The sequence below is a fragment of the Lytechinus pictus genome, chromosome 3 (genome assembly GCF_037042905.1).
Source record: "Lytechinus pictus isolate F3 Inbred chromosome 3, Lp3.0, whole genome shotgun sequence".
Lineage (NCBI taxonomy): Eukaryota > Metazoa > Echinodermata > Echinoidea > Temnopleuroida > Toxopneustidae > Lytechinus > Lytechinus pictus.
The window spans coordinates 55,971,121-55,989,434 of NC_087247.1; the positions used below are offsets into that span (position 1 = coordinate 55,971,121).

Genomic DNA, 18,314 nt, shown 5'->3' on the forward strand with positions numbered 1-18,314 from the left:
ACCATGCGTGACCATGGGGTTTCCAAAAACTACCCTAAACAGTATTTTCCATACTCTGAAAATGCACCCCTTAACACGGATTGGCTTGTGAAACCCTACCCTTAAAGGCCACCGCACACCTTACCCGACTGGTCGCCGACTGGCTTGCGACTGAGAGAGGGGAGATGAATCGCAAGGCGGTCATAAGCTCGACACCGCACACCTTGCGATCCGATCTGCGACTCACGCATGCGCTTTTTGGCATAGCAACTGAGAAAGTGCGCTTACTACTGCGTATGCGCGTTGTTTATCATATACGCGTCGTGCAACTCTGCTGTCTGATTGGCTGGAAGCTGGATTGAGCTTGCGATCAAGTCATAAGGATTCGACATGTCAAATCCTTCCGATTTTCCTTGCGACTTGTCTCTGACCGGTCTGCGACTCGAAGCTGACAAGAGCTGTGACGTCACATCTCCCCTCACCCAGTCGCAGGCCAGTCGGCGACTGGTCGGGTCGTAAGGTGTGCGGTGGCCTTAACATGTACTGGACACAAAATGGTATCCTTGACAAGTATTCCCTGAATTCACCCCTAAACAAGTACAACGATATCTTAATTGTTATGTCACGGACGTGATCACGGACATCGGCTTTACCTTTACTTTCATTGGTTTTAGTAATAGGCCTACACCCCACAAACCTCTCTCAAATCGGACCCTAAACACATAGTGTTGGGGCAAAAAGTACATCCTTTATAAAGTATTTTAGTCTTCTTATAGCCTTGAAAATTGGACCATAAACATGTAGTTTTCCTAGCAAAATATATACTCTTTTTACATTATTTTAGTGTTTTTGACACCCTTATTACTAAATGTACGGAACGTGCCCAATCTGGAAAAAGAGATCCCATTCGTCAATGGAAGTTTCCCCCCCCCCCCCCCGGTCCCATTGTATATAGTCTTATATTGTTGTCATCACTACAACTGGATTATTTGCACTCAAATATGCAATATAAATGTACTCAAATACAATTTGTTATGGAATAAATAAAATGAATAAAGCCACATTTTTTCCCAAAATAATATGAAAAAGTGTACTAGAAATCAATGTCAAAAATAAAAAAAGGAGGGCTTTGAGAAAAAGTGCACTACAAGGATGTTTTAAATTGAACTTGGAACTTCCTAATTCCTACTTCCCACCATCAATAAATGTCTTCAATATATGCAGGAAGTCATCAAAGTCTGCTACTGTATAGGCTGCAAGGTATATTCCAAACCATCACAATCATGTCTGTGGTGTCATATTAATGTCACCACCCCCCCCCCCCCACCCCCTCCTCCTCCTGCTTACCTCTGTCATTCCTTTCCTAAACTTGTGACAAATAAAAAGGGGAAAAACTGACAGAATACAAAATGAAATAGCTGAAATAAAAAGATACAAGATTCTATGAGCATCAAAACTTGGCAGAGTACTAAAGGTCACTACAGAACACAAAATTTAACTTTGTGCGTTTGGAGATTTATTAACTCTATAAACAAGGTCCAAACTATACTTTAATTCATGCATGAATACAATGAGTTCATTAAGTCCTTATTATATTTGTAACGTAACATAAAAACACCTTTTACACTTAAGATATTTTAGATGCCATACATAGTGCTTGGATTGAATTCATATTCACAAAACCTTCAAAATCTTTTTTAAATTTCTCAAAACTCTGTTTTATGGCAGATAATCATGTGATTCTTCATTAATATCAATGTTCAAAGCAAGTTAGCCTGTACCCAAATTCATCAGTTTGGTCAAAGTGCAGCACCCACCTTATATCTAAATCGAAACAACATTTTTATCGTAATCAGCACATTAAAACTTTGACAAAACAAGGATAAAAATAACCTCTACCTGGAATAAAATATGATGTAAAATTTAACATTTTTTATTCTTATTCACCCACTTCTCAAGATCAATCCTTCTAGTGATACATATTCATCAGGAAGCTTAAATTTGCCACCTTTCCCAGCTAATTCAGAATTTACGTGTTATAAAATCTTTAAATACAACATCAAAGCCACCATAAGTATTCAATTACAGATCATGAAATGTAACGCTAATCTCTACCTAAAACCAGCCTCCATATCCCACTGAAATTTGAGCCCAAGAATGGATTGACAAATTGTGGAGAAAAGGGACTAGTTTGAGAAGGTTATGTGTGACTCATTTCATTTACAATTTATACCGAACAACTCTTCACCACCTAATTAATGCACTATCGTATATCACAGACCCACTACACATCCTATAAACATTTGTCAGATTTCTTAACGGCATAACTATGTGCCGAAAGAGCAATGAGAATACACTCATTATATTCTACATTTATCAACCTTGGCAACTCAATGAATTAGCATATTTCACGTGTCATTAATAGTTTTTACTATTTCCAATTCAGGTTTATAGCCTGAAACAAAGGGGGGGGGGGCAATGTAAACATTTAAGTGACTGAAACCTGTCAACTTTCACTTAGTTTATTTTTCTAAATCTAAGACATAAAATTGAATAAGATATTGAAAGTATAATAAGCTGATGTTGATATATTTATCCAGCCACCAATCTCTATCTATCTATCTATCTATTTGAAGTGTATTCTATATGTTTCTTGATTTTTGTTCTAAATGTCAATTGCATTTTGTGTTGACCAAAGGGGATGTGATGGGTAAACCACAACCATTTTCTAAGCCATTCAATTAAAGCAGAATTAAATTTATTTCAGATTAAATTAAAAAAAAAGAATATCATAAATTAACAAACAAAATTACCCTTTACTCCCTAAGAAATTTTATGTTTTAAAGTGTATGATAATAATTAAGCTGGCAATTAACAGGAAACAAATAATTGAATTGATCCAATACTAATTGATTTCCTTTAGCATACATACCACAGACTGCAGCAATAGATCCTGACTTATCTAACACATACTCAAACCTGTCCCTATATTAGCTTCAGACCCATATATAGATAAACATGTTTTTGTCTAATTAACAATTTTCCTGTTAAAATACATGCCTGGGGCTTGCAAATCTTCCCTACATTAATGTGTTTCAGACCAACATGTTTTCCTGAACATTAAGATTGTCTTCCACAATAATTGGCTTCCTAATCCTTCATCTACAGCTCTTGAGGAGTCTGTGAGATAATCTTGTTGGGGAAAATGAACACAATACAATTAGAAAAAATCAATAGTTTCAGCCTAGCTTTCTTACCAATTTATATATCAAAATACAAATTTGATATTGTTTCATTGTAAAAACAATAACTTCATGCATGCACTACTGCTACAACAGAATGCCTTTGATTTTTTTTTTTTGGGGGGGGAGTATAAAGACTGCAATAATTAAAAAGGAAAGAAATCTCTGATCTTGATCAGTTTAAGGATCATTTGTGAAACAACCCCTAGACGCATAATGGCCATGGACAAGTTTATTATTGATTTATTATGCCTCCCAACCAAACAATATCGTAACATCTTATTTTGCCTTTGTCTTGCTGCTTATAAGCCCTATTGGATATAAGAATTTATAACAAATCATTCTTTAGATCCTACCATAACAGGTCTGGCTCTTTAATCTAATATCAACACTAAACCCATAATTAATGAAAATAAGCTCCATAGTGTCATTTGGCAAATAATCAAGTTGATCCTTTTATAATCAAATTCATGTTGGCTGAGGATACATATATACATGCAAGGTAATTATATATTTATCAATGTGTTTGTTTTTATCACTGTTTAAAGAGAATAAAAAAACTTTGAATACATTTTTTTCTTCTTTCAAGGGAGGCATGCAGAGTGCATGGATGCAATTGATTAGTCTCCCAGCAAGGCATCTGTCTAGCACAAGAAAGCAATCTTTATTTCCCTATCTATCAAACAATGTTTTGAGATGATGTGTGTGGAATCATTTGCTACTCCTGCCAACTTTGAAACAAACAAAATATTGCATACTACCATTCAAGCTATCTTTGTATTCATTTACCACTGCTGCAAAAATGTATTCAATGTCTCAATTTCTTTATATTTGTTATAAAAATTAAGAAAGATCATTTAAACAAAGTAAAATATAAAAATAAAAAGAGCAAACATGTATAATTAACTGCAATATTGATATATAGCAGTTTCCATACACCGAACATCTATAAACATATTTTTCCCAGAAAAGTCATTAACTTTTCCAATTTGACAACCAACATCAACATATTGAGGAATAAAATGACCAAAATAATTTTCCTTTTGAAAAATTATAGCTAGAAAAATCTGTGATTCTTTGTTATTTATTCTCCTTTTTTAAAAACTCCATTTACACTTATTTGAACATCTCAAGAAGACCATGTGATTCAGAAAGAAACTTGTATTTAGGATTACAACTACCCACATAAATAACTTTCCTAAATACATACAGAAGTTGAGATCAAATTACAACAAGCATTGGAAGGCATCTATTTTAAGAAGCAGCAATCAATATTCTTAGAAAAAGTGTAATTGGAATATGAGATTAAACGATCGCAGCCGAGAGAGATATGGATTAAGTTGAGATACTTGACGCAAATATATCGTGCAGAGTTTTGTGGGAGGAGACACTAGATGCAGTGGGTGAAGTAAGTTGTACATCCTCTCAAGAGGCTAAAGAACTTTCTATCTGGAGGTGTATTAAACCTAAAAACACTTATTCCAAACCTAATAATATACCCTGGGTTTCTATTTTGATACCGATTATCATCAATTTCATAGGAACTATGAAGGGCATTTACAACTTTTTGTAAAAAAACATTATTACTGAGCTAGAATGAGAGTAGTTCTTGCTCTCAACTGCTTTCTGAACAATGCTTTCATGTTTGTTTCTAATTACCCTCAGCAATTTTTGCTGCAATTGGCTTCTCTTTTGGAAGAACTGTTAATTTTCCTAAATTTTGTCCTTGTCCTACTTTTGTTCCTGTTCCAACTAATCACCATGATTCCTTTGGTAAAACTGACATCACACTTCAATTACCAGGCACTTTCTCCCAGATGAATTAGGTCATGCTTGATGGGTTTTTTCAATTCTAACAATTTCATTTCAAAACTATTCAAATGATAATTTTGTACCAATATGAATCTTCCTCTTTTTATGACAAAACAAAAATAGGTATACATGTACCTGAGCTAAATGGTCTTATCATCCTTTCTTACAGCTTCTATCATTGCCCAGGAGCTAGATATTCTTTTATGCCTTTTTTTTTTATTGCAAGCATAGGGTTTTAGCCTATATAATGATACAATGATATATAATGATAGCCTATATAATGCCTCTATAGCTCTCAAAAGTTTGAGACCTGTTCCATTATAAGTACCACTAAGTTAAGCCATAGATGGTCCTGCAGATTTTCGTCATGTCACTTTACTCAGATTTTGCTCCATAAGATATAAATTCGGTACGATGAAGGTATCTGAGTCCTGATATAGCGGCGGAAATTCAGTGAGGGGTTTATGGCCCAACCTCCTCCTTGGTGAATAATACAACAAACACGTTGACATGAGGAAAGTAGTATGTCCGTCACTGTAATCATACACACCTGGTTAGACTCAATGTACTAGAGGCAGGATAGGTTCCACAAAGACCACACAAAATGTAACAAGTTATTTATTTTGTTCCTCATACAGGCCTTACACTATATTTTTTAGGCATATTTTATAATCCGAACGATTTTACAAACATCACCAGAAAATCACTAAGTTTTTATCTGCAGTTATATATAATAACCACAATTTTTGGAAAGCAAACATGACAGAAAGTAGCATTACAGATATCATTTTATTTTCTTTACAGATATCTATTAGTAAAATTTTTTATTTTTTTTTATTTGGATGAACAAAATAACTAGCTTTATATATTTCATCCAAGATCGAAGTGGGTATTAAATGAAGGTTTCACCCTTCTGATTACAAGTTTCTAAAATGTATGGATATTGAAAACGAACAGGTGGTCAGAGTCTTAATGAGAATTTTGGATTATTTATTCTTATAATGGGACTATTGATCTAGTTTGGTATGAATGATGAGCAGGCACTATACAATCTAACTTCTCTCACTTTGTCTTCAGAGTTATTTAAGGAAGACAGCAATATTCTTTAGCTCCTAATGATGTAGAAGTTTCTCTGTTAGATAAAAAAATCAATCAAACTGGTAATTTGGTTGTGGTTTTCAAGGAGTGCTTAGAGACCAAATATTCAAATATAATGTCTCATTTAAAAGCCACCAATGCCGCTAGAGCATTATAACTTCATCAAAGCAAGTTACGTAGTTCAAGTCAACTTACAATCTTCACAAACCAGTAAACATTTTTGTTCTTGTCCAATATGTCTTGTTGTATTGGGCAAGGTGAGAAGTTCATGTCCCACAGTTATGTCAGCGCATCTCTCAAGAATTGATTCATTGTATCTCCTTCCTCCTCCCTCTCATCCTCAACCCCCTCCCCATATTCAAGTTTTTTGACAGGAAAAGGGCATACCTCCAACCTCTCCCCTCCCCCTTGTCTTCTATCACATTAATTCTTATCCTCGACTCCTTCGTAAACATGCTTTCCTCTCCATAGCATAAAAGATTATTGATATATCCTGTTTTTATGAGAGTGCTGATTCAGATCGGTCGAATGACCTTTCTGACCTCCTGCAACAGGAATGGCAGAGTAGAAGTGACAGCCTAAATGGATTTCGAGGTGACGTCACACGTAGAGTGCACGTCAGAGAGAAAGAGAGCACATCTCAGACCAATATGAAGGTGTGTTTAGTTCTTATTTGTTTATCGTTGCTGTGGTTATTAACTATTATGACGTAGGTGGGTAACTGCCCACCGCCCAGCCTTCTTATTAGTATTAACGAGGGTTATCACCGTCTCATTGAATCATTCTTTCATAGTAAATTGGTGACAATATATCTTGGCTCATTTTGGTGCTGTCATCTACGATATTCATTATTTATTTCAAGCCATTACATCATCAGCAAATAGCCACTGATGCAACACAGTCAATACTAGACATAGCAATACAGGTAGTATTAATATTACAGCTATTTCTTAAAAGGAGCTCTAACAAGAAAACTGAAATACCTTTATGTCTAATTCCAGAGTGGTCAGATTTTTTTTTATAACCAAAAGTGCATTCTGATCTCAATTGGCTATTAAAAAAGACAGCTTGGTGAACCTTAAAAAGAGCATCCTGCAGTTTATTTCCTTTAATTCATGTTTAAAAATTAAAAAGAAAGCATATGGTCTTTACTTACAGTGGCCCTACACATATCTCACATTAAAGTTGAACTGCAATCAATTCTTTCTGATGACCCTGAGAGTTGTCACTAATGACTCTGTTATCCAACTGTGAAGATTTGTTTGCATATGTTTGACCTTCATATGACCCTCAAGACATGGTGAGCCATTCATCCTGGTTTCTTTTATCTCTAGGTCACATTGAAGGTCAACTAAAACACTTATCATCTTCTTAAAGAGATAGCACATCATAAAACAACATGAACAACCATGACCTTACACCACAACATACTTGATGACAGTTGTTACCCTAATGAATTCAATTCTGTCCCAACAGTATACAACAGTTTAACAGATAAAACCCAAAGGAAGATGCATCTATTCATTATCCCTACCTAGGAGCTATCAAATAGGGTCCATGGGCTTAAGTGATGGGTGCTACTGTAATTAGTTAAAAAAGGAAAAGAAGCATTAGGGTAATAATACCCTGCGGGTAGTAGTGTCATGTCCTATGTATGGTATTCCAGTAGATACATGGTTTCATACATTGGATGGATTTGAAAGACATTTGTGAGGGGATTACAAGGTAATTAGACTGACTCAAGGGACACTTCCGCCTCCCAAGTATAATTAACCCCTTACCCTCCTCCTCCTACAAATTATTACTTTGAAAAGGACAGTTCTGGACATTGGGTGTACAAGTTGATTGATGGCCCCTCTATTCTTTTTCACTGTTTTTCCCAATAATAATAGAAAGGAAAATAAACAAATTTGAATAGAATGTACATATGAATTAGTATGATACAGGTATGACAGAAATGCAGCAAAATTAACATCAATGAATATCATCAAGCAAAGATATGGAAGGAGTCTTTGTGTCACTGAGGTAAAAAGATTCCCCCATCAAAGAATATTCAGAACATGAAAGGAGGAGTGTGTTAAAGTTTCCCTTCCTAAAAAACAACATTCAGGAAGCACTTCCTGAAAAGTTTGATAAAACGTGCTAGCATTTCCTGAAGGCTAATTCACATCACATCCTTAAGATTCACAGACCAACTCTAAAATACCTCTGGTTTTCTTTTAATCCTAAGTTCAAGGTTAGGGTCTATTAAGTTTAGGGGAATCCAAAAAAAGGGCACTTAGGATAACCGCTATTAAAAACAATAAGTCTTTCAGAATATGGCTTCTTAACCAACCTTTGGCTAACCTTGACATACTGGAGCTCTGAAGTTTGGGAAGAATTTTAATGAGTTTTTGTAATGAATATCATGGTTTATTTCTGTGAATTTGAATTTTCTGTTCTCCTATCTGCACCTAGCCCATTCAGTTAAAAAGCTTAGAACTATCATTTTCCTTGTTTCTTATTCTTCTCTATTGCATATAGTACTATGCTTTTGATTCACATTACAGTAAAAAAAGAAAATTAAATTCATATTTTTTTAATGGTAAGTGGTAAATGATGGTGATTTTTTACCTGATTGCTAAGAAAGCATGTAAGCAAGCAACCAGAGGACCAACAGCTTCAGGTCCTCTCCGAGGGACCTGGTGATAAGGATTAATACCTTACCAAAGGGCACTAGTGCACCAAGAGGGAATCAAAAGTCAATTTCAATAATTTGAGAAAAAGATTTTTTTTTGTTTTTTTAATTCTAGAATCATCCTATTCAAATGACATATTTTGGGCTAAAATCCTAGTAGAAAATATCGAGAATGTAAGAAACTTGACATAATTTTTATACTGATATGGTCTGAAAAATAACCAGATCATGAGAACTGTTGCATTTTAATTGCTTTTAAAAATGAAAGTTCATCAGAGTAGTATTTCCATTTAAAAAAATTATGTGGGAAAAAAATAAGCAAGAAAAAAAGCCCAGTACCTTCTAAATTACACTACAATTCTCACTGGAGGTTTACGATTATAATGCTTTACCCAGTTTGTTTATATCCTTAATAATTGAATATATGGAGAAAGGAACTTATAGAGTAAACATAAAAATGAAACCGTAACTCAGGAAATGTTTATAATACACAAACAGAAAGAGAAATTTTTAATGACTGGAGAATTCTTGAATGGTAAAATTCACATGGAAACTATTCAAAGCACAGTAAAAGTATTAAACCCAACTAATGTCATATACCACCTATTAGGCCAAAAGTTGATGGACAAATAGATAACCATTAAGAGATTTTCAGAACTCTCTATTCTCCAATAATGCATTTTTAAATAATATGTTTGACATTGAAATATAAGGTGTATTTATAGCCACTTTCCCTTTTAATTATTACTGTCATGTATGAATATGTTGCATCTACAAAAGATTCTACAAAAAAAATCAAATAAATTATATAAGCTCGTAATTAAGGGTAAATGTAAATCAAATGAGAAAGAAAAATAAAAATATCTAGGTGGGTGTAGATGGCATATAATGACCACACAGAACACCAATGTTACTTGTACTTTTCACATTTAAGTTCTATCTAGCTAAATGAAGAAGAGTGTTTCACGGTACAGCATGTATATTTCTTGGGCAAGTGTTGGTCCTGAAAAGGACCACCCAAACTCAAACACTTGCTAAAACGTTGAGTTTGGGTTGTCCTTTTCAGGACCAACACTTGCCCAAGAAAGATACATGCTGTACAGTGAAACCTACACTATTCTTCTTCGCCATGGAAACCTTCAGATGTTACATAAATGAAGAAGATCGGTTCACCAATATTTCAGTCAGTACAGTCTACAAAATTCATCAATAGAGGGCAGCAACACTACTTTCACTCTGCTTTCACTTTGGAAGGTAGGAAGCAATATACAGCATGCTCAGTTCACTGTTAAGGAAATATGAATTCACTATTGTAGAAGCAGATGTACAACTAACACACAATTTGGACAAAAATCGTTTTATGTTTGTCTAAATAAAGGTTTCTTGATGCTGTATTATAGACTTTGAATCTGAAAGTGCTTGACAAAGGTCCAATGTAAGGAATCCAGTCTATTTGATTGTATTGCATTAGAAATGCCCAAAGAGAACATTCATGAGTAGTGAATATTTGAAATGCTGCTGCCTAGGTGGTGCAAAGGGATGGAGTGGATCGAGGACCCTGTAACTTGAATTGTTACAAGAGTAATTACATAATAATACAGACTGGTCAGCCTTTGAAAGTGGCAAGGCGATGGTAAAGTTATTTATTCTGAATTATTCTTTGTTTTACGCTAGCTATAGCTATAGAAAAATAAAGGAAATTATGCAAGGGTTTAATGAAGTATTGAAATAACACCCCCCCCCCCCTTAACAAGTAATCATTCACTCAAAATAGAGATGAGGTCCCATGAAACAAAAGATGTGATCTACAAGAGTCCTTAACATAGCTTAGGTAGTCAAAATCTATGAAGATTTACACAATCTTATGCAACTCTTTCATTTGCATGTGAAACATGCTATTTGCAAATAAACATGATAAATGAAGAGTTGAGAACAAGTTTTGATCTCCACACAAAGAAAAAATCTGAAGAATTACCTCAAACTTTTCAGCTGCTAACTCCAACCCTCCTCAGAAATGAGTGAAGTGACCCGATTTGTCCTGATGACGTAGCGATCGATAATGAGGCCGTAGACACTCAGAAGCTTGTATCGCCCTTCGTCCTTATTGAGAAGTTTGAATGCCCAGATGTAAATCGCTTCTTTCACATCTCTCTCAAAGTACCGTGGCTCCCTGTCCAGCACTTGGATGGAGGGCAATACAAGCTTCCGAGTGTCTATGAGCTGATTATCAATCACCACATCACCAGGTAAAATCGGGTCACTTTGGTCATCGCTGAGGAAGGTTGCAGTCAACAGCCGAAAATTTCGAGGTAATTCTTCAGATTTTTTCTTTGTGTGGAGATCAAATTTTTAACTTGTTCTTATTGTAACCAACACAGATGAACTTTCATGTTCGTAAATGAAGAGTTGATTTTGATTGAAAAGTAGAATGGAATCAAGCAGTCACTGTGAATTGTCAATCATAGCTTGTTGATTTAAAATATAGTTTGAAAATATACTTTATCTAGATGATCTTTATGATGTTGTTTGTGATCAGGTCCAAATCCCCATAGGGCAAACCCGATGGCAGCATTATGGTATCTCCACTTGTCTTCTGAAAAAAAAGAAATGTCGTTTGCCCACCTCCTGTACTATAATTACCACTTCCAGTTGAGAGTTGACAGAACAGTTTCAGTTTTTCACACTTTACCATGAGAGGGCTCCCTTCCGCTATCCAACTCGATGCTTACTGCAGACAGAAAGTTGACGATGACTAGCCTGGATAACAGATATTTGTTACTTTTTTTCATGAAAAGGGAGAAGGAATAAATCAGATTAACAAAGTAAATTTATATAGATCAGTCATCAAATAAGAAAATAAATAATAATAAATACAGAAATGAAACATTGAAGCAGGATATTGGCACATCAGGAAAAGTCTGGAATAAAGGCTAGAAAACACAAACTACAGTATATGTCCTACATGTATGAAAATGCAAGTTAAAGTTATGAAAAATTACATTTTACTAAATCTTGTTAGCAAATAAAGTAGACAATTTTTGTCTAGAGAGTTATTCTCAGTTTGTATATTATTCACATATAGATAAGGCAACTGTACATGTACTGAAGGAAAAGAAACCTCTCCATAAATAAAAAATAAAAAACTTAAAGGACCCTTATTTAAATTTTAAAAAGTCATTGCACACAAAATAATTTATATTATTCCAAAACACCTCTCTCACTTTCCATTTTAAAAGGTCATCTCTGAATGTCCTCTCTATGCAATTTTTTTCTCTCACAGGTAAAGGACATCCATGACATCATTGGTCCAAAATATCCAATGTTTTCTCCCGCCCACAGTCATGTGATCAAACAAGGTCAGAAGTAAAAACTTTCAAAATGTAAGAAAGTCATATTATGTACTTCCTTATACAGATATTACTAAGCATGAAAAATATTATACTAATCTTAGTTGTGTAAAGGGCACTGCGCAATGGTGGTTCTTCCTGCCTGCATAGTCTCAATGGCACAAATTCAAACATGCATATAGATATCACACTCTAGCTGTGCTGCTAGACTTTGGGATGCAGCCAGAACAACATATCCAATAACTCTAACCCAATAGTACCCTCCCACACAAACTTTGATGAAAAACCCAGGACATTAGATTATAATTTCAAAATGAGTACAATTAATTTTCACAATGATTTTTTTTCCTCTTTTAACACAACATAAAACCACTATCCTTTACCATGTTAATGGAAGTAATAGAAACTTTAATATGATCTCTTTTTCACAGACACCTAAAGTGAAAAAATATACATCTTCTTCAATTCATGCAGAAATTTTAGATAACTGCATGTATATTGTTTAGCATTATTTGACTTTTCATGAAAATTTCCAAATTGTGAAATATTCATTTCTTACAATGAATGGGAACAGAGACATTGGAAATTACTCCCTGACCAATATGTGACATGTTTACACCTGGGTACTTGAAGCTGGTCCAGTAGAAAATGTAATCAATACAGTTTCCTGTCCATTGTTTATTTATGGCCCAATCGGGAACTTACTTCTCATTTTATTTCATTGTATTGATAGTATTATTCAGTTGTTAAATGACAAGTACAGTCCATTTACATACAATTATTTTTTTTTTATTTATGGTATTGGTATCCAGAGTTGGCTATTGACTATTGACCTACCAAAAAGTAAATTTAATTTAAAGTAAGTTTTTGCTGATATAACTGTTTTTTTTTTTATTTGACAACTTTCACTTAATCATAAGTGTGCTCCAGCTAATATCTACAGTCATATAAAGGAATAAAGTATGAATCTGATATGATATAGCTAAATACAGACTTGTCATTTACCCGTAAGACATCCTTTGGTAATGATGCAAGTTCTGGTACTGGACTGAGTTTGTTTGGTTGTGGGATCTCCATGGCGACAGGAGCACTGGCAGACAGGAGCGGGTTGGTTGGACCCTGAAGGAGGTGCATGAAGGAGCCCGAGTTTGTAGTGGAGCCGGTACTGGTGGATACCACCACTGTCTGCTGGTCCTCCTTCTCCATCTCCTGATGGAGCTGTTGCCTCATCAGCTCCTGTCTCAGGGTGGTTCGCATTGACATGGCGCTGGGGGAGAACTCCGTACCCAGACGGAGGGAGCTGTATGGAGACAAAAAAAACGTTTTCTAATGAAACATGAATTTAATTAAGCAATACAGGACAGCCATACACACAAAGGCAGAGTGCAAGTATCAGTCCTGACAGGAAAATTTTATCAAAAGAATACCTATGAAACTTGATTATTTTTGTCTTGCTATTTTTCATTTCCACATTTCTATGCAAAACAAGATTATTTTTCTAGCCTCTGGCAGTCTTGCCTGCATTACGCATTTCGATAAAGCAGCAGTGCTGCCTTTGAAAACAGCTAATGAATAATTATTCAAAGAATAAAACACTAATATAAAAAAAAAATATTATGTCCATTGACCAAAAATGACCTTTGACCATGATCATGTGACCTAAGACATGTGCAAAACAATAATTCATACTTGATTACACTTATGTCGATGTTTCAGGAGCTAGGTCCATAAACTTTTTAAGTTATGATGCCAATCAACACAAACTCCCAACATGGCCAGAGTTCATTGATCTTTCAATGACCTTTGATCTTGGCCATGTTCCTGAAACACACATAGGGTATTCAGGGATACATTGCTGCTCTTATTTCCAAGTTTCATGAACTAGATCCATAAACTTTTAAAGTGATGACAATTCCTCAAATTACCCCAACATGGCCAAAGTTTGTTGACCCTAAGTGACCTTTGACCTTAATCATGTGATTTGAAACTCTGGCAGGATCTTCAGTGATGCACTATTACCATTACGTCTAAGTTTTATGAACTAGGCCCATATACTTTTGAAGTTATGACAACATTTCCACAAGTGTAACGCCTCTGGCAGTCTCACCTGCATTACCCAATTTAATATAGCAGCAGTGCTGACTTTGAAAACAACTATGAAATAATTATTCACAAAAACACCATTAATATAATGATACAATACTACGTTCATTGACCCTATATGACATATGACCTTGGTCATGAGACCTAAGACTTGTCAGTGATACTTGATTACCCCTATGTCCACATTTCACAAACTATATCCATAAACTTTGAAAGTTATGACAGCAATTTAATAATTACCTCTAACCTTAAATGACCTTTGACCTTGGTCATGTGACCTGAAACTTGCACAGGATGTTAAGTGATACTCTTATGTCCAAGTTTTATGAATCAGATCCATAAACCTTTAAAGTTATAATAGTAATTCAACAAATACCCCCACCTTTGCCAAAGTTCATTGACCTTAATGACCTTTGACCTTGGTCATGTGACCTGAAACTCACACAGGATGTTCAGTGATACACTCTTATGTCCAAGTTATATGAATCAGATCTATAAACTTTCAAGGTTATGGTGGTAATTCAACAAATACCCCCAACTTGGCCAAAGTTCATTTACCCTAAATGACCTTTGACCTTGGTCATGTGACTTGAAACAAAGGCAGAATGTTCAGTAATATTTGATTACCCTTATGGCCAAGTTTCATGAACTAGGTCCATATACTTTTGAAGTTATGATGACATTTCAAAAACGTCGATTCCTCCAACATGGTCTAAGTTCATTGACCCTAAATGAAATTTGACCTTGGGCATGCATCCTGCAACTCAGGTAGGATTTTCAGTACTACTTGATTAACCTTATGTCCAAGTTTCATGAACTAGGTCCATATACTTTCTAAGTTATGCTGTCATTTCAAAAACTTAACCTTTGGTTAAGATTTGATGTTGACGCCACCGCCGCTGCCGCCGTCTGAAAAGCGGCGCCTATAGTCTCACTCCGCTATGCAGGTGAGACAAAAACTTAACCTTGGTCAAGATTGCAATATTGATTTCCCCAACATGGCCTAAGTTTATTGACCCTAAATGACCTTTTACCTTGGTTGTGTGACCTGAAACTCAGGCAAGATGTTCAGTAATACTCTTTTTTGTTCAGTAATACTTGATTACCCTTATGTCCAAGTTGCATGAACTAGGTCCATATACTTTCTAAGTTATGATGACATTTCAAAAACTTAACCTTGGTTAACATTTCAATGTTGACGATGCTGCTGCCGCTGTTGGAGAGGCGAGACAAAAATGATTTACATGTAAAACAAAATGTACAAATTTATTTAAATTTTGACTTTTTTAAAATGAATGTCAAATTTTATTATATAATAGAAGATGATGATGATGATGACACAGCAAAGGAAATACATGAGGATGATTCGCCATTTTGGCCTCATCATAACCAAACTTGCCCCTAAGATTCATCAAATGGACGGCTTTGGGGTGACCATTATTCCTAGAGTCACCCCAAGATTTATCAAAAGAAATATTTATGAATATTTATAAAATCAATACTTTACATAAAGCAGAATATAGATATCTGCCTTTAATGCATAACTTGCTTGCTGCACTAAAAAGTAGCCCTTGAAACGAAAGAAACAGCCCTCAAATTTCAGCTTTGCCCCAATATGAAGTAAAACAAAAAGCTTTAAAAATTGACATTATTTTCCTTCCCAGTGATGAGATAATATTCAAAAATAATATCATAATTCAACCCTTTTGCTTTCTTTTTTTTCTCCTTGTTTTATTTTTGGTCTTGGAACTTTGTTGGAGGGGGTGGGGAAAGTTCCAAAAGCCCTCCCACCTTATTTTTATCAAAGAATATTGTGAGCCAATGAGGAAGAAGTAAACTTTTTAATGAATTAGTTTTATCAGATAATAAATGTATTTGAGAATGATAATGATAATTATGAGTTTATATTATAGTCACGTATTGTATAACCGGACACTATCATGATTCCGGACGCGCATATTAGTGCGTAAAAAAACATTTCCCTACCGTAGGACTTCCGCAGTTCAATTTCAGAGCAATACATTGAACAAGATTGCAAAAACAAGGCGAAAAATCAAACTTCTACCTTATTTATCTCTAAAATGACAGAAAATGCTTAAAATATCATATAACATTGTTTTGCATTAACAATTGATATATTTTCTGACGGAAATATGGGCCTGATTTGCCGAATTTCAATCTCATCCGCTCCTTCGAAAATGTTGAGGTGTGGTGTTGTGGGTGATCATTGACGGCTAGTTCTCAAGTTACCGTGCGCGAGGTTTATTGTGATTAGAGCCGTCGACGATCGACAACGCGTTGATAGAACTTAATGCAATGAGCGTCACGTGCACAATAAGAACGAACATAATATTGGAAAGTGCCATTAACATGCAGAAATTAAAAAAAAATTAAATTAGTTAGCAAACACAAATTTATTACCAACATCTGCTTAGATTCGATATAAAAAAAAGCAAACAAGAAACTTGGAATTTACTCATGATATGATATATGAAGAAAAATTCACATCAATTCTTTCTTACATCACTACACCATAATCAAGAAAATATTGTTCCCCGTCCGGCGCACGTCCGGAATCATGATGTAATTTGTCACGCACGAAAATAATTGTTTTTCGTGGAGGGGTATGCGGCAAGTGCGATGCAAAAAAAAAACGGTTGGTAAATATAAAAGAATTTTTCTCATATTCATAATTTTCATAATATTTGGAATAGCAAGTGCGAGTTTTTCTTGATTGTATTTCCTCTAGTTGTCATTTTTCAAGCACTGAAATAAAGGTGTCCGGCAATAGGATACCCTGCCATATATACATAATATCAGCACATTATTGTGTTTTCTACCTTCAAATCTGGGGGATGATTGTATACAGCATCCCCCACAAAAGTTTATTGGATGGTTCTCCCCTAAGTTCACTTTAAGTTAAATATACTTTTATTATATTGGTTATTTAGAGAAGACTCGAAAGACACTATGATATGATACTAAATGAGATAATTCCACTTAAGATGTCACTCATTATCTTACCCATTATACTGGCATGGATAATGAAACTGCATCTCTCTCAACATGATGAAAACCACTTCAATTTATATTTCTTCTTGTCATCCATTAGTACACACAATAACTTTCATACAGCTCTGGAATATATTTCCGGGTAGAATATCCTCTATAATTCAATGTGATTCGGTACCAATTAAAATAAAACCAAAGTTTTGTGACACATGTCACACGATCAAAATATATGTACTGCATGCAGATCTATTTAGAAGATATGTTGTGTTGTTACAAAGCTCATAGGAATGAGTCTCAGAATGAACCAAAATGTACTTTTAGCATCATTGCGTGCTCGTACATAGCTTGTAGATACGAAAGATTATACACAACCAAATATAATATATAGAAGAAAATGCCTGCAATATTCAGGATTTTCAAGGATTTTTCCTACCAGCAGAAGTAACATGATGATAAAATGAAAATTAATTTCAAAAGGTTGTAAGATGACAAGTATCTATGAACAGATACAAAGGAAACAAACCCAGGTGTAACCAAAAAGAGCAATCTACAAAGTACTACAAAATAAGGACAGTCAAGAAACCGTATCAGCTGCACATACAACTGAATACACATATTCTTGGGGGGGGACAATTCGGGAACATCTTCTCCAAAATTTTGGGAGAGATTCTGAAACATTAGTGGAGGAATTCAGTTCATTTTTAAAGGTTCAGAACCAGCTGAAAAGTCTCCAATACACTCCAGATATATATACTTTTCAGATGGAATTCGGTTTAACTCGGGGAGGCATTCAAGGCATATTCGGACCAATTTGTATCAAAGTAATAGGTCAAATCATCTAGCCAAATAGACCCGATTATCACAAATAGAGCAGAATCTGCCTAGAAAGCCCCGAACCCATCCAAACCGTCACCCAAATCCAGAGTAAGAGTTGAATATAGTCTGCTGTGCAAACTCTTCACTCGAGTTAAGGGTCTGAATGTGCAGCCTACTTATGCCTTGTGTACTGAAGGCCCCTGAATTGAAACAGCAAGTTTTGTATGT

At 35.0% G+C, this 18,314-nt stretch overlaps 1 protein-coding gene across 2 annotated transcripts; it reads right to left on the reverse strand.

Moving 5' to 3' along the window:
- Positions 1–1,554: 1,554 nt before the first annotated feature.
- On the reverse strand, positions 1,555–17,555 carry LOC129256205 (uncharacterized). Of its 2 annotated transcripts, XR_010293120.1 has the most exons (4): positions 17,283–17,555; positions 13,161–13,455; positions 9,884–11,586; positions 1,555–9,811 (listed from the first exon to the last, which is right to left on the reverse strand). XR_010293120.1 is itself a non-coding variant. In XM_054894459.2 (3 exons), the coding sequence occupies exons 1-3, from the start codon at positions 17,324–17,326 to the stop codon at positions 11,584–11,586; spliced, it is 342 nt and encodes a 113-aa protein (XP_054750434.1). In that variant the 5' UTR covers positions 17,327–17,555; the 3' UTR covers positions 1,555–11,583. The 2 variants fall into 2 exon arrangements, 1 of the variants encoding a protein (XP_054750434.1); XM_054894459.2 differs by having other exon boundaries at positions 1,555–11,586.
- Between the last annotated feature and the right edge of the window lie 759 nt (positions 17,556–18,314).

Bases quoted from the DNA above. Each gene is read 5' to 3' on its own strand.
- LOC129256205 (XM_054894459.2), bottom strand. From the start codon at position 17,326: ATGTTGAGAGAGATGCAGTTTCATTATCCATGCCAGTATAATGG. The intron at 13,456-17,282 runs GTAAGATAATGA...GTCTCCATACAG, and splicing joins TATCCATGCCAGTATAATGG to CTCCCTCCGTCTGGGTACGG.